General features: G+C 51.1%; 3 protein-coding genes across 6 annotated transcripts in view; 2 read left to right on the top strand and 1 right to left on the bottom strand.

The window, feature by feature from the left end:
• NEK9 (NIMA related kinase 9) overlaps positions 1 to 8693 on the top strand; it is a 53687-nt gene extending 44994 nt beyond the window's left edge. Inside the window, exon 22 of one of the 2 annotated variants that reach the window (XM_062181116.1) lies at positions 8631 to 8693. In XM_062181116.1, coding sequence (XP_062037100.1) covers positions 8631 to 8678 — 48 coding nt within the window. In that variant the 3' untranslated portion in view covers positions 8679 to 8693. Of the gene's footprint in view, positions 1 to 6629; positions 6910 to 8630 lie in introns of those variants that run through there. The other variant, XM_062181115.1, reaches the window with a different exon arrangement.
• On the bottom strand, positions 1 to 13891 carry ZC2HC1C (zinc finger C2HC-type containing 1C). The gene is made up of 3 exons (XM_062181118.1): positions 13806 to 13891; positions 11857 to 13195; positions 1 to 3178 (listed from the first exon to the last, which is right to left on the bottom strand). The coding sequence occupies exons 2-3, from the start codon at positions 13174 to 13176 to the stop codon at positions 2915 to 2917; spliced, it is 1584 nt and encodes a 527-aa protein (XP_062037102.1). The 5' UTR covers positions 13177 to 13195; positions 13806 to 13891; the 3' UTR covers positions 1 to 2914.
• ACYP1 (acylphosphatase 1) overlaps positions 13379 to 16617 on the top strand; it is a 17334-nt gene continuing 14095 nt past the window's right edge. The window contains exon 1 of one of the 3 annotated variants that reach the window (XM_062181122.1): positions 13379 to 13462. Coding sequence is in view for 1 of the 3 variants with exons in the window: in XM_062181119.1 (XP_062037103.1) it covers positions 14211 to 14373 (163 nt within the window). In the remaining 2 variants the exon portion in view is untranslated. Of the gene's footprint in view, positions 13463 to 14118; positions 14374 to 16617 lie in introns of those variants that run through there. The other 2 variants (XM_062181119.1, XM_062181120.1) reach the window with 2 other exon arrangements.

Genomic DNA, 16617 nt, shown 5'->3' on the forward strand with positions numbered 1-16617 from the left:
TAGCAACTATTGTTTTATTTCCTTAGCGAGATAAGGATAGACCACTGCTTCCAAAAAAAGCACTCCCCCCAACACACACAGACCTGCTTTTTGGGGGCCGAGGCCTACGAGGCCTGCGACCCTCTAGCATCATCTAGGGTCCCAAGCAGATGCAGGAAGTGAAACAGGCACGTGCTCTGAGAGAGCAACTGATTCTGGCCCCACCCAATTTGTCCTATGCAGGTCCCTGACCCAATGTTTCCAGAACTTCAAGTTTCCCAAGAAATTCTCCTTATCTCAATCTTTTTAGATGTCAGATCCCAGTCGGAACGCAGTGCTAGCCAAATAAGACACATCTGCGGGGCCGAGCAGACCCCTGGCTGCCAGTGTGCGACCCTGGCCACTGCTGCTTCACTTCTGTCGCTTTTAACCAGAGTGACACTCGAGGGTACCTCACCAGACTTGACTGGAGCACGTGCGCCGTGGGTTAAATCCCCAGGGTTTGACACTTTTCCCCTGAGAGGAGGAAGCACAAAGCATTGCAGTGCATTCTCTTGAGCCTGGTGTCCTGCAGCTTTGCTGCTAGAGCCATACATTCACGCTGCCAGTTGTTCTGTGGAAGCCCAGCCCTCAGCAGAGGCCAGAGAGGGAATCGAACAAGAGTGAGTGGCCTTGTGTTATCTAGTAAAACACGGTTTTGTTATGTGCTCAGTTCAAATTGGGTAGCTTTTCTCCAGGAGTTAACGATTTTGGTGATGCTCCTGGCTCAGTAATTCCACTAGTACCTCAGATCTGCAGTGCAGCTTCACCCCTTTCTGAACTGATACTCCCCCCTCAGACATTAACTTGCCAGCTTTCCCACTGCATAAACCTGGGACTGAGGTTTTTTTTTTTAAGATTTATGTACTGGGGCCAGCACTGTGGCTTAATCAGTAAAGCCGCCACCTGAAGTGCCGGCATCCCATATGGGCACCAGTTCGAGTCCCAGCTACTCCACTTCCAATCCAGCTTTCTGCTATGACCTGGGAAAGCACTAGAAGATGGCCCAAGTCCTTGGCCCCCTGCATCTGCATGAGAGACGTGGAAGCAGCTCCTGGCTCCTGCTTTCATATCGGACCAGCTAGCTGTTGTGGCCATTTGGGGAGTGAACCAGCGGATGGACAAACTCTTTCTGCTTCTGCGTCTATGTAACTGCCTTTCAAATGAATAAATCTTTTTTAAAAATTATGTATTTATTTATTTGGAAGGCAGAGTTACAGTGAGAGAGGGACAGACAGATCTTCCACCTACTGATTCATTCCCTAAATGGGTGCAACAGCCAGGGCAGGCCAGGCCAAAGCCCAGAGCCAAGAACTCTGTCCCAGTTTCCCATGTGGGTGGCAGGAACCAAAGCATTTGGGCCATCTTCTGCTCCTTTCCCAGGTCGCATTAGCAGGGAGCTGGATCAGAAGTGGAACAGCTGGGACAGGAACCAGCACCCATGTGAGATGCCGGCGTTACTGGCGGTGGCTTAATGTACCATGCTACAACACTGGCCCCCTCACTTGTTTTTGTTTTTTAAGATTTATTTATTTTACTTGAAAGAATTACAGAAAGAGAGAGGTCTTCCATCCGCTGGTTCACTCCCCAATTGTCTGCAACAGCCGGAGCTGCACCAACCCGAAGCCAGGAGCCAGGAACTTCTTCCAGGGTCTCCCATGCGGGTGCAGGTGCCCAAGGACTTGGGCCATCCTCCACTGCTGTCCCAGGCCATAACAGAGAGCTCACTTTCCAGCGCTGGTGCGGAGGCTCTTGGCAGCTAGAGTCCCGAGACATGGGCACCCGTGCCCTCCACGTAGGTCCACCATGTCCCTCTAATTATGGAAGAGCTTTCTCTGCCATTTTTTTCCCTAACTTCCCTGAGACTACACTATCTCCACTTCTATTAAACTATCCTCCTGGACTATCAGTAAGCGCCCTCCCTATTCTGCCATCTTGGAACCTCCCCACCCCCTCACCTTTTCATTTACTCAGAACCCACGAATGGAAGGCCTAACGCACTAGGCACTCTTCTGTGTAGAAGGATCTGGCCCTTTCTCCTTCCGAGTCTAATCTCTCAAACAGAAGCTGAGTGACCAGCAGGGACATGTAACACTACGCGGTGTCCAGCTGGCTTTCATGGAAGGTTCTGCCTCATTTAAGCAGTCGTTCTGCCAACCTGATTTGAAGCAGACTGCCTGTAACGGCTGAAACAGGTCTTCCTCCCGTTCCTCCGACATGTGAAGCCCATTAGGAAAGAACAGGTAGAGAAAAGTTTAACGTGTTTCCCCAGCGCCTGCCTTCTAAATTACATAAGCGTGGTTCCTTTACTATACAAGATGCCATGGGGACGGCTGAGGATGTGCTAGTGCCCTAGTCTTACATACTTCCATTGGCTTTCGGCCAGGACCATGCACAGGGAGGCCAGGGGTAGACTTAATGTCTTACGGCAAAATCTTACTATCTTGTAAGAGGTACCATCTGGGGGACCGTGATCCTCTAACACCAACTCAGCCTAGCACTCCAGCTTGCAAGAGTGAGAAGAGTTAACAGGAGCCACACACACGCAGTGGCCACAAGGCACCACCAAATGCAGGCACTTTGCTGGCACAAACCACAAGTCAGCCTTGCAAGAAGACGGCTTTACTACACCCTGCTCACCCGTCTTCTGTCTTCAGCCCGCCGTTCTCAGGGCGACGCCGGAAGGCACAGCAGTCCACGGCGGTGATTCAGGGGGAAGCTAGTGCGTCCCCTGCCGCCCCTGCTCCGCAGTGGGTCTCTCCTCACCGACTATCTCTGCAGGCAGATCTGGGAGATGCAAAGGTTTTGTTTCTTTCTGCTTCGCATCAGATTAGTCCGCTCCCGTTCACAGCAGAGCCTCCTGCACCACCAGGGAGGTGGCACCGGTGCTGGCTGCTCACCCGTAATGCTTCCTTGGAGGCGGGGGGCGGTTCTTGATGGTCTTACACTTGGGAACGTGTCGCTCAGCCACCTTGGGAGCAAAGTGGCGGCTACAGTGAGGACACTGAATGTAGTCCGGGTTTTCGGCAGGCAGGATGGGAGGCAAGTCGGAGGGGTTTCCGCCTTTGGCAATGGCCTGCTGGACCTCCCGAGCCTGGCGGAGGGTACGGATGAAAGACTCATGCTTCTGTCTCCAGTTGCTCTTCCGCGGAGGCTCAGGCTGCAACGGAAAGGGGAGACGCATTACTCGCCTTGCCGTGTCTCCCCGAGTCTCCCTCAGAGCGACAGGAAGGAAGGAAGGGTGCTGTTCCCAAGGTCCGAACAAGAAAGCAGTGGTGACAACTGCCTGCCAGAGAGGTAGTGAGAGGCCAGCAGAGCCGCTGGGAGAGTTGGTGCTGGGGAGTACCAGCTCGTGGGAAGGGGGCAGGGGCAGGGCTGCAAAGTATCCTCTCCCTGTCCTGTCCAGGTGTCCTACAGCCACACGCACACAGGAGAACTGGGGCTTATCCTCTGGAGAAACTGAACCGCACGGCTTGCAGACTCAGGAAATCCAAAGTGGACAGGGTTCATCTTGGGCTGAAAGTGGGGAGTAAATGCAAGTACACATCCCAGATCGCTGGACTCCTTCCCCCATGCAGTCCCGAGTACACAAGAAGCCTCTTAGGAAAGGGAAGGGGGCAAGCATCCCAGACATCAGCCTTCAGACACCAAGGTGGGGAAGGCTCTGAGTCAGCAAGCCCCATTTAAGTAAATGTCAGTGGACAGCCAAGGACTACCAGCTATTTGACAAAAACTCTAACAAGAAAAGAGCCACAAATAACAACTCAGAATGCAATAGGCAAGTAACACAGAAAAGACCAGTATATCAACAAAATAACTATTAGATTTTCCTTGGGGCCGGTGCTGTGGCGTAGCAGGTAAAGCTGCCTCCTGTGGTGCTGGCATCCCGGCTGCTCCACTTCCCATCCAGCTCTCTGCTATGGCCTAGGAAAGCAGTGGAGGATGGCCCAAGTCCTTGGGCCCCTGCACCCACATGGGAGACCTGGAGGAAGCTCCAGGCTCCTGGTTTTGGATCAGCCCAGCTTCGGGTGTTGTGACCATTTAGGGAGTGAACCACGGATGGAAGACCACACTCTCTCTGCCTCTCTGTAATTCTACCTTTCAAATAAATAAATAAATCTTAAAAAAGAATTGAAAAGAACATACTATATTTTAAAAAACATTTTCCATGAAATGAGTTTCTGTGAAAAAAGACCAGAGAACCAGAAAGACTTATTATAAATTAAAACTTTGATAGATAAAAAAAAAAAAATAAAAATGCTATAAAATGAAGTAAATTTCTGGCCAGCACCGCGGCTCACTAGGCTGATCCTTCGCCTGCAGCGCTGGCACCCCAGGTTCTAGTCCCGGTTGGGACGCCAGATTCTGTCCTGGTTGCTCTTCTTCCAATCCAGCTCTCTGCTGTGGCCCGGGAAGGCAGTGGAGGATGGCCCAAGTGCTTGGGCCCTGCACTTGCATGGGAGACCAGGAGGAAGCACCTGGTTCCGGGCTTCAGATGGGCGCAGAGCGCCGGCTAGCGGCCATTTAGGGGGTGAACCAACAGAAGGAAGACCTCTCACTGTCTAACTCTGCCTGTCAAAAAAAAAAAAAATGAAGTAAATTTCTTAGAATGGGGGAAAATAACCGAAAAAAAAAATGGAAAATTAAGAAGTCCAACGAGTGACTAATAGGAGTTCAAGGAGAATGGAGAAAAACGAGGAGGAAGTGGCTGAAGAAACAGGGCAGACATCTGCCCGAACACCCGCACCCAGAACGAAGGGCCCGAGGGCGCGGCCCAGCTCTGCCCGATTCCGGCGTCCTGCCAGCGTGTGCTCTGCAAGGCAGCAGCGGGTGGCCCAAGTCGTTGGGTCCCTGTCAGCCACGGAGCAGCCACGGGTTGAGTTCCCAGTTCCTGGCTTCAGCCAGGCCCAGCCCCGGCCATTGCAGGCATTTTTAGGTTGTGAGCCAGCAGATGCAGATGGGAAAGCCGGCATGCTTGCTCGCTCACTCGCTCGCTTCCTCTCAAATAAATAAAAGTTTACTTTCCTAGTCATCTTCTAAAGTTTTATTTATTTGAATAGGCAGAGAGAGAGAGAGAGGGAGAGACACAGAGAGGTCTTCCATCTACTGGTTTACTCCCCAGATGCCTGCAACAGCCAGAGCTGAGCCAGGAGCCAGGAACTCCATCCTGGTCTCCCATGAGGGTGGCAGGGACCCATCAGCTGTCTTCCCAGGCACACTAGCTGGAAGCTGGATTGGAAGCAGAGCAGCTGGGACTGAAACCAGTGTTCCTACATGGGATGCAGATATCACAAATAGAGACTAAGCCTGTGCCACATGCTCGCCCCTAATTTTTTTTTTTTTTAAGATTGATTTATTTATTTGAAAGGCAAAGTTACAGAAGCAGAGACAGAGAGTGAGAGAAAAAGAGGTCTTCCATCCACTGATTCACTCCCCAAATGGCTGCATGGCCGGAGCTGGGCTGATCCAAAGCCAAGAGCCTGAAGCCATTCACTAATGGCTGAAGCTTTCTCCAGGTCTCCCACGAGGGTGCAAGGGCCCAAGGCACTTGGGCTATCTTCTGCTACCTTCCCAGGCTATTAGCAGGAAGCCGGATTGGAAGTGGAGCAGCCAGGAATCGAACCGGCACCCATGTGGGATGCTAGTATTGCAGACAGCAGGTTCACCCACTATGCGACAGTACCAGCCCTGCCACTAAATTTGTTAAAAAAAAAGAAGAAGAAGAAGAAGAAGAATATAATTGACATTCCTAGAACCAAAGGTCGCAAGTCTTGAGCCTGAAATGACATAGCAGGTGTCCAGCCAGCACGGTCACTGTGACATTTCAGAATTCAGAATAAAGAGCATGCTGTACTTTCAGAAAAAGCAGCAAAATAGGTCTCATACAACGGAAGGAACCAAAATGGCGTCGGATTTCTTAACAGGAACACTAGGAGCTAGAAGCCAGCAGGAAATGCCTTAAAAGTTCTTAAAAATAATTTCCTACCTAGAATTCTACACTCAGGCAGTCGTTAAGTAAGAGGCTATTATACAGATATTCCCATTCACTCCAAGACCAAAAAATATGCATCCTGTGCGCCTTAGTAAACTTCAGCAAAGCAAGAAGTAAAACAAGAAAAAGGAAGAAACAGGATGCTGGACACAGAACCCGACACAGAAGCAAGAAGTCCCCAGACAACAAGTCTGCATCAGGCCAAAAGAATAAAAAACCCAGACCCCAATCCGGAGGAAAAAGAGGGGTGCAAGTAAATTTTTCAGAATTTAAAAAAAAAAAATCCAAACTGATACAACGTAAGAGCTGTTTGAGCATTCACAAAACATGAGCAGGGGTCAGCATTGTGGCGCAGCGGGTTAGCGTCAACTTAGGATTCCTGCATCCCACATCAGACTACTGGTTCCAGTCCCAGCTGCTCTACTTGGGATCCAGCTTCCAGCTAATGCACCCAGGAAGGCAGCAGAAGACAGTTCAAGTGCTTGGGTCCCTGCCTCCCGTGTGGGAGACCAGGATGGAATTCCTGGCTCTTGACCTCAGCCTGGCCTACCCTAGCTGTTGCAGTCATTTGGGGAGTGAACTAGCAGATGCAAGATCTCTTGTCAATCTCTCCCTCTAGGGGCCCAAGCTGTGGTGTAACATGTGGAGTTGCTGCCTACAGTGCCAGCATCCCATATAGGCACTGATTCGTGTCCGAGCTGCTCCACTTCCAATCCAGCTCTCTGCTATGGCCTAGGAAAGCAGCAGAAGATGGCCCAAGTCCTTGGGCCCCTGAGCCCATGTGGGAGACCTAGAAGAAGCTCCTGACTCTGAAGTGGCTCAGCTCTGGCCATTGTGGCCAATTGGGGAGTGAACCAGTGGATGGAAGACCTCTCTCTCTCTCTCTCTCTCTCTGCCTCTCCTTCTGTGTATAATACTTTCAATAAATAAATAAATCTAAAGAAAAAATCTCTCCCTCTCTCTCTGGCATTCTGCCTTTCAATAAATAAACAAATATTTTAAAACAACAACTACAAAAAACCTTGGAGCCAGCGTTGTGGTATAGAAGGTAAAGCCAGCATCCTATATGGTCATAGGTTCAAGTTATGGCTGCTCTACTTCTGATCCACCTCCCTGCCAATGTGCCCGGAAAACCAGTGGAAGATGGTCCAAATGACTGGGCCCCTGCACCGACATGGGAGAGCCAGAAGAAGCTCCTGGCTTCAGTCTAGCCCAGCCTTGGCCATTGCAGCCATTGGGAGTGAACCAGCAGATGAAGCGCGCCCAGACTCACTCGCTCTCTCTCTCTCTTCCCCTCCCTCCCTCTCTCTGTAACTATGCCTTTCTTTTTCTTTTTTTTTTTTTTTAAACAGGCAGAGTGGACAGTGAGAGAGAGACAGACAGAGAGAAAGGTCTTCCTTTTGCCGTTGGTTCACCCTCCAATGGCCGCTGCAGCCGGCGCGCTGCGGCCGGCGCACCGTGCTGATCCGATGGCAGGAGCCAGGTGCTTCTCCTGGTCTCCCATGGGGTGCAGGGCCCAAGCACTTGGGCCATCCTCCACTGCACTCCCTGGCCACAGCAGAGAGCTGGCCTGGAAGAGGGGCAACTGGGACAGGATCGATGCCCCGACCGGGACTAGAACCCGGTGTGCCGGCGCCACAAGGCGGAGGATTAGCCTACTGAGCCGCGGCACTGGCCTGTAACTATGCCTTTCAAATAAATATTTAAAAAGAAAAGACAAAGCTACCTAAGTGTTAAAAAAAAAAAAATTAGGCCAGCCCTATGGTGTAGTGGGTAAAGCCACCACCTACAGTGCCAGCCTCCCATATGGGCGCCGGTTCTAGTCCCGGTTGCTCCACTTCCAATCCAGCTCTCTGCTGTGGCCTGGGAAAGCAGTAGAAGATGGCCCAAGTCCTTGGGCCCCTGCACCCATGTGGGAGACCAGGAAGAAGCTCCTGGCTTCTGATCAGCGCAGCTCTGGCCGTTGTGGCCATCTGGGGAGTAATCCAGAAGATGGAAGACCTCTCTCTCTCTGCCTCTCTGTAACTTTGCCTCTCAAATAAATAAATTAATATTTTTAAAAAAATACATGAACAGATGTCTGACATCAGGTGGGTCATAGGGAAAAAATAAGAGGTATGTAGAAGATGAAGGAAAGGAAAACTAAATTAATTATTAACTCCAGAAACATGGGCACAATCTGTTCATTCATCAGTGAGCAGAATTTATACAGTCATTGTAATGTAAAAGCTGACTACTGATTTAACCCAAAATTGTGATTCAACTACAGCAGAAAGATAAGGGATGGAGAAAAATAAGGGGGGCGGGGGACATGAAAGATCTGCCCGCAGCTTCCATAAGAGGAAGTCACCAGATAATCTAAAAAATTCCTAAATGGAGAAAATCACCATATTATTTGGAAATACAGAAAAATGCCCCAGCAGAACCATGGAACAGAACCGTAGGGCACCTTTAGGGGCTGGCTCAAGGCTGCCAGTCGGCACTGTACTTGTAGCACACTTAGTGTCACGTGGTTTTTAAAATGCAGGCAGACGTTATTTAAAATAAAACTATCTTTGATGAGAAGGAAAAAGACGACGACGAGGTCTTGGTGTTCTAACATCACTGATGATGCTAACAGGAAATGATCCTTTCAAGGGAAGGGCGCATCAGAAGAGTCACTTACTGAAACAGACAAGGAAGTAAGAGAGTCGGCGTCCAAGGTGGTACCCGGGCACCTCTGAAAGAATTCAGCCCGGGAAAGCTCTGCGAGGGTATGACACCTCTGTGTTACTTCTTCCTTCCGTGGGAGTTTTATTCAATTAACACGTCCAGCTCAGAGCACACAGATGTGGTCCCTGTCTTCAGACGCTCACAGTTCAGTAGAGACATGAGGTCCAAGACTGCAGATTAAAGGACACCTGGAAGGTCATCTGTGTTCTCCTGACTACACTAGGGAGACAGCACCACTCCGCTTCCAGAGCTCAGATTTCTGGAATAAAGCGTGGGACGTCCCTGGGCGGCAGTGTCTGCACCACAGTCACGCCCTTCCTGCACCTCCGTGCAGCCCAGTCCCCCTCACTCGTTTCCACGGAGCGTCTGAGCCCAGACACTCAACTGGTTTTTCTTCTTCACTGCTTCTTTTATATTCTGGCCAAATATAAATCACTGTGGTGGGACAGAGGGAATCCCCAATGGATTACTGGGTTGACCAGAAAGAAAACAGGAAAGAACAGTAACTGCCCACCGTATCATTATCCCTAAGAGCAAAATGTTGACTTCTCGTTGGAAACTAGATTCCAGGGAGATCACCCATGAACACAGAAGGGACTTTCTTGTGATCTCCCAAACTGTACCCAAAGAAAGAACTCTAATTACACATCACTCATCCTAAAATCACATAAATGGGAGTTTTAAAAGACCTCAGCAAATACATAAACTGTCAAGTCCCAATGGACAAGAGGCGCTGGTATAGCAGAGAGAGGATCAGGAAGCAATGCAAGAAGAGCGACGCTCTCATTTTTCTAGAATAACAGAGCTGGAAGGAGCCTTTGCCATCACACAGCCTGGGCTTTCCCCAGCTTTGGTCATGAGCATACCTCGTTTACTTTATTCTCCTTACTGTTAATTACTTCATTATTTTCCTTTAAATTCATGATCCTGGAAAGCAAGGGCTTAATAAGTTGTTATATTTTAAAAATATGCATTAAAACTACTAAAATGAAGAAGAGTATTTGTCAGTGTGCCACACTTTGAGAAACACTTTACAAACTAAGTAGCATGGCCTTGACGGGCAGGTTATTTAGGATACAATCTCTAGATCTCTCCAAACAGATGGCCTATGACATTTTCCTAAACTTACCATGTCAATGTCCTTAAGGGCTTACTTTTTATTTCTTTTTTATTTATTTATTTTCAATTTTATTTGAAAGACAGTTACAGAGAGAGGCAGAGAGAGGGAGGTCTTTCATCCTCTGGTTCACTCCCCAGATGGCCGCAACAGCCAGAGCTGAGCCGATCCGAAGACTTGGGCCATCTTCTACTGCTTTCCCAGGCCATAGCAGAGAGCTGGGTCAGGAGTGGAGCAGCCGGGACTAGAACTGGCACCCATATGGGATGCCAGCACTGCAGGCCAGGGCTTTAACCCCTGTGCCACAGCACCAGCCCCAGGGCTTATTTTTTACCTCCTGGTTTTTCTAAACTGAGAAAATTATTGAAAGATAACCCAAAAATCCCTTACCTTCAAGGTGTTTACACTCTAAATGAGAAGAATAATTCCAAATGTACTGTGTTTCAAGCATTTACCAAGAAGATATATCAAAACTGAGCTCCTCTTAAGAAAACAGGAGTGGTTACAGGATGGTAAAGGGTCCCTGACACGGAGGGAGCAGGTTTTTTTTGTTTTTTGTTTTTTGTTTTTTTGACAGGCAGAGTTATACAGTAAGAGAGAGAGAGAGAGAGACAGAGAGAAAGGTCTTCCTTTTCCGTAGTTTCACCCCCCAAATGGCCGCTACAGCTGGCGTGCTGCGCCGATCCGAAGCCAGGAGCCAGGTGCCTCCTCCTGGTCTCCCATGCGGGTGCAGGGCCAAAGGACTTGTGCCATCCTCCAGTGCCCTCCCAGGCCACAGCAGAGAGCTGGACTGAAAGAGGATAGAATCTGGCGCCCCAACCAGGACTAGAACCCGGGGTGCCGGCGCCGCAGGCGGAGGATTAGCCAAGTGAGCCGCAGCACCGGCCCAGAGCAGGGTCTACTGCAAAGAGCAACGAGTCCTCTCTGGGTGATAAACTCAGCACAGTTTCTTTCTCTAGGTTTTTCTTATCTTCCATTTTTTATAGTAAACATTTATTATTTCTATAATTGGAAAAAAAAGTGTTTTTCAAGTCTAGATTTTGGAATCATTCCAACCAAGATTTATTGGCTGGCCCTGCTACTGAAGGCTGACTTCAAGAAAGCTACTTAACCTGTCCGAGCCTTCATTTTTGGATGGAAAAAATGGGAGAGAATGAAACTCTCACAGAAGTCTGAGGGTCACCCAAGCAGCTCTGGTCATAGCGACTGGCGCACAGCGGGAGTCAAGCAGTGCTCATTCCTGGGGCTGGTGTTGCGGCACAGTGGGTGAAGCTGCCACCTACGACACCAGAATCCTGTAGGCACTGGCTCATGTCCCGGCTGCTCCACTTCTGATCCAGCTCTCTGCTATGGCCTAGGAAAGCAGAAGATGGCCCAAGTGCTTGGGCCCCTGCAACCATGTGGGAGACCTGGAAGAAGCTCCTGGCTCCTGGCTTTGGATCAGCACAGCTCCAGCTGTTGGGGCCAACTGGGGAGTGAACCATCAGATGGAAGACCTCTCTCTCTCTCTGTGTAACTCTGACTTTTGAATAAATAAACAAATCTTTAAAAAAAAAATGTTCATGGGCCTGGCACCGTGGCATAGCAGGTAAAGCTACCACCTGCAGTGCTGGCATCCCATATGGGCGCTGGTTCAAGTCCCAGCTGCTCCTCTTCCGATCCAACTCTCTGCTATGGCCTGGGAAAGCAGTAGAAGATGGCCCAAGTCCTTGGGCACCTGCACCCATGTGGGAGACCGGGAAGAAGCTCCTGGCTCCGAGCTTCGGATTGGCACAGCTCCAGCCGTTGCAGCCAACTGGGGAGTGAACCAGTGGATGGAAGACCTCTCTCTCTGCCTCTCCTCCTCTCTGTGTAACTCTGACCTTCAAGTAAATAAGTAATCAAATCTTTATAAAAACCAATGTTCTTTTTCATCTTCTTTTTACATAACCCATGTTCCCTAAAGAAAGCTGGTGAGGACACCAAAGGCCCTTACAACATGCCCCACACAAAGTCAAATCCACACGGCCCTTGTTACCTTGACCGAGGCTGGCCCCTTCCAGTTCAAGTACTGCTCCAGTTCTGTGCCCTTGGCCCGGGCCCTGGAGGAGTCGAACACCTTCCTCCTGGAGCCCTGCACCCTGCTGCAGACGTTGGAGTGTCGCTCCAGCCTCAGCAGGAGAAACGTGCGTCCACAGTGGCTGCACTGGCCCAGTTCCGGCTCTTCAGAACAGCTGGAACCCGACGAGCCTGGTGCCCTGCACGGGCTGGAATCCGCACCGAGCCCCTGGAAAGCACCATCCGGCGCTTCCGAAGTCTGAGAGACCTCCTCCGTGGATGGCCCCAAGACCCCATCTTTGATTTTGTTACTGTTTGCCGCCGGCCTCTCCCTTTTCAGCCCCTGGACTCCGTGATCCGAGAACTGGCATAGACTAGCATTTTCTCGAGACTGTCTCCAAGTTCCATCCTCTCTTCTGTCACTCCTGGGCGCCTCCTCGGACCCAAATCCTGGGGGGAAGGTGGGCTTGCACGCGGGGTGGCTGGCACCACCGTGCGCCCTCCTCCTGGAGAGAATCATCCTCTGGAGCTCTCTGTGTGCGTTTCCCTCGGCCTCCTCCTTGCCCCTCTCGATCCGCCTGAGCTCCTCCTCCGCCTTCTTCAGCTTGTTCCGCAGGACAATCTCCTTTCTCCGGATTTCCTCCTCTAAGCTCTCCCCCAGGGCTTCCAGTCTCTGGATCTGCACCCACTCAGGCCTGGGGAGGTTTGCCACGGCCCTCTCGCCCTGCATGGCGGCAAGGACGGCACCAACCACAGAGGGATTCACCCTGCTCCTTGGCGTGAAGTCGCTGTGTGGAAGCTCTCTCGGCTCAGAGGCGCTCACGCAGACGTTCTGGTTCCCTGCGGGGCCAGCCTCCCCGGTACTGCGAGACTTCCGGTGGACCATAGGTTTCAGCGGGTACGCCCGATCCACCCCAACTCGCTTCTTCGTGAAGGGACCCAAGTATGGGTTATTTGCTTTGGGATGCCAGGACGGAGGGCCCGATGCAGCGAACCAACCTTGTCCTTGGCCCTGGGGCCCGCTTCCCGAGTCAGCATCCGCACAGCGAGGGGAGCTGCACCCCGCTTTGGAGCGCGTGTTCTGGTTGGGCGGGGTGTAGACCTTCTCCCGCGTCAGCTCTCTGCTGCTCAAAAGCTTCTTCCGGAAGTGGTCCCTCGGATGCCCCACGGAGGACGGCTGCGCAGTGTCACCTTGTCCATAAGGGTCTCGCCGGGCGGAGTGCAGCCCTGCAGCCTCTGTTTTATTATGTGGGAACATAACGCCCACAGGCAGACATGGAGCCAACTGGAGGTCAGCCATTCAGGGCCTGGATGGAAGCCTACGGGCAGAGTCAAACCAGATCCATGTGCTGAGTTTGTCTGAGGCTCACCCCCGGCTGCTAAAGTAAACTGTTGCTACATCTGCCCTACTCACATTTCCCTCCAGCTTCGCTAGGGACATGGCGCTGGGTGTGCCAGAGCTCTCCAATGCGCATTCGCAGTGAGTGGTGACCACCGGCCGCCCGCTCTGTTAGGTCCCCAGGGTGGAAAGACAAAGTGACCCGGTACCAGCCTCCGCCATCTGCACTCTACTCGTCCGCCAGCAGGTGAACGAGCACTGGAGGGAGGGAGAGGTGTTGGGCTTGGGGCACAGTCTCTCCACCTGTGAACTGAAGGGTTCACTCCAGGCCCAGCGTCTGACAGGTGAGGAGACCAAGACCAACCCCGTTCAAAGAGCAACCGTGGCGCAGACGCTGGAGGCCGCTAACCGGAGAAGAAAGGGGCTCCCCGGGCCCCTTCCAGATCTGGAACCCGGAAGTTCCGTCCGGGCCAGTCAACCGGGGCGCCCCACTGAGGCGGGGTTTCTGGGGACAAGCCCTCGCTCTCCTGCTCCTCGGGCCCTCGGGAGGTCGAGGGGTTCACCCCACGTCTCCCCGCCCTTCTGCGTACCTCCGGCTCTGGGGGCACCGCTGCCGCTCAGGGGAAACCCCAGGACCTGGCTTTCCAGGCCCGGCCGCCCCCAACCGACGTCAGCGCAGGCGCTCTCCGCGGGCTTCTGTGACTCCCGTTGCCTGGAGACGAAAGCGCCGCGCGCGCCGAGCCCCGCCTCTCGCTGACCGCCGCCGCAGAGGCGCGCGCAGGCGCAGTCCGCGCGTCTTCCTGGGCGGGCGGATGGGGGGGGAGGGTGTGGAGCGCGGGAGGGGGGGTGCGGTCCACCCGAGTTGTTGTCACTTGACCCCAGTGTCCAGCCAACTCTGCAGCTCAGTTCAGCCCTGCCCTTGGGGAACGGGGGAGGAGGTGGGAGAGGCTCTTCTGGGGCGCCATCAAAGGAGAACTTGTATTTTTCTGAGAAGCATGCTCCCAGGCCCCGGGGTGTGCCCGTCCCTGGCAAAGGGTGGAGCCCGGCCATGTGCCCCGGAGTCATCCCGCCGCAGGATCCCGGCGTCCGCCCGGTTAGCGGGAGTGGGCCTGCTGATAGCCCTTGTTAGCACGCTCGGCAGCTCTGTGCGGGCCCCAGGTATGGCTGCTATCTTTCCGTGCTTTGCCTTGCCAAACTTTGGAGCTTGCATTTTTTTTTCTGCTACGCAGTATCTTTCCGGGGTAGATTTCGTGGCCAACCTAATTATTTTGATATTGTGATGTTTTGCTGTCACGTGGTGACCCGGACCATCTCTGCTTAGGACCTGGGAATGACTCAGCCAAATGTGATGATAATAAAGTTAGCATAACAGATTGAAAATAATCAGTATAACCTAGTTTCAACACTAAATGATGGTCTGTGACTTGTTGACATCAGAAGACAGTTTATTTGTCTTCTTCGTGCTTCAGTTCATTTGTGTAAGCTGTTTGGAACAGGCAGCTTGCTTTTTTTTCCTGTAACTACTCAAAAGATTCATGCACATGGAAAATAATGTAGACAGCAGTAGTCAGCGTTAATGCTTCCACAGATCCTATTACAGCTTGTACACGGTACAAAGAAACTCTTTGGTGGGCCCCTCCAGGGCAGGCTTTTATTCCTTGTTTTCATTCCTAGTCGACTAGACTGCCTTAGAATACAAGGGGACTTCCAAAAGTTTATGGGAAATAGATTTAAAAGAGAAGTTTATTCCACTGCAAAAAATAATTGAGATCTATGCATACCAGAGGTCTTCAAAAAGTTAAAGGAAAGGTGTATTATGAAAAAACTATGCATGCATATTTTGAACCAAAACAAACTTGATCTTTTTTAATTCCGTTTTTCCACAAACTTTTTAAAGTTCCGCAGCTCCAGACATTTCGGTTAGGTCAGCCTCTGACCTCGCCTTAACTCCCACAGTTTCTCTGCAGCCTGGCTGACTGTCCCAGGGCGCCTCCCTCTCTCCTGACTTCCTTCCTTTTGTTTTGGAGGAAGAAGGGTCTCTCTCTTTCTTGAATTGGTGCCTTTCAGTACCCTCCAGGAACTGACTCGGTCATTGTTCCCACTTCTGCCTTCCTAACTTCAAATTGTGCATCTCCCTACTCTGAAAAACGCCTGACCTTCCCCTGCAAAACAAACCTCATTTCTCCTGAGCTGCTGCCTCTGGTATCCGCCCCTCATTCATTTCTCTTCTTTTCTCCAAGACTTAAAAAAAAAAAAAAAAACTCTACATTTGCTGCTCATTTGCTCATCTCCCTGTCTGTGTCTAATCCATCGTGGTCTGGCATTGACAACCTACACTTTAACTGCAAAGCTAGCAGTGACCCTCTAGTGACCAAAGGCAAAAGCTATCAGGGCCTGCTCTGTGGTGTGGTAGGCTGGGTCTCCACCTGCAGCACCAGCATCTCATACAGGCACCCATTTGAGAACTGGCTGCCCCTCTCCTGACCCAGCTCCCGACTGATGGCCTGGGAGGGCAGTGGAAGATGGCCCAAGTGCTTGGGCCCCTGCACCTGCACGGAAGACCCAGAAGGGGCTCCTGGCTTCAGATCGGCCCAGCACTGACCATTGCGGCCACTTGGGGAGTGAAGCAGCAGATGAAGATATTTGTCTCTGTCTCTCCCTCTCTCTGTCTGTAACTCTGCCTCTCAAATAAATGATAATTTTTTTTTTAAGCTATCTCTTCAGGCTACTTGTTTGACAGTACTGATTAGTCACCCTTTAAGGACTTTCTTTTTTATTTTCTCCTGCCCCCTCTTGGTTTCTTCTTTCACATCCTTGCTCTATCTTCTTCTTGATCTCTGGCACTTACATCTCCCCAGCTGCTCCTTGCATTTATGTGTTCTCCTATCCCCTCTTATTTCTCATATATATGCACTTCCAGATATTCTCATCTTTAAATGATCTCAACCAAATTCTGAAATTGCAGATTTCACCTGTTTAGATGATACCCAGCTCAGCATAGACTCTCCCCTTAGTTACAGACTTAAATCCTTACCTCCCCAGGTGGTGTTGTGATGGGTTAAGCAGCTGCCTGTGAAGTCAGCATCGCACGTGGGCACAGGTTTGAGACCCAGCTGCTTTACTTCTGATCCTGCGAATGCTCTTGGGAAAGCAGTGGAAGATGGCCCAAATGCTTGGGTCCTAGCCACCCACGTGGGAGACCTAGGTGGAGTTCCAGGCTCCTGGTTTTGGCTGTGGTGGCCATTTAGGGAGTGAGCCAATAGATGGAACATCTTTCTCCCTATTTCTTTGCCTTTCAAATAAATAATTACTAAAAACAGAAAGGTATAACTGATAAATAAAAATGGTATAAATACAGTGTACAAAGTGATGTTTTGTGTATACAGTATGAAATGATTTGAA

The sequence above is a fragment of the Lepus europaeus genome, chromosome 22 (genome assembly GCF_033115175.1).
Source record: "Lepus europaeus isolate LE1 chromosome 22, mLepTim1.pri, whole genome shotgun sequence".
Lineage (NCBI taxonomy): Eukaryota > Metazoa > Chordata > Mammalia > Lagomorpha > Leporidae > Lepus > Lepus europaeus.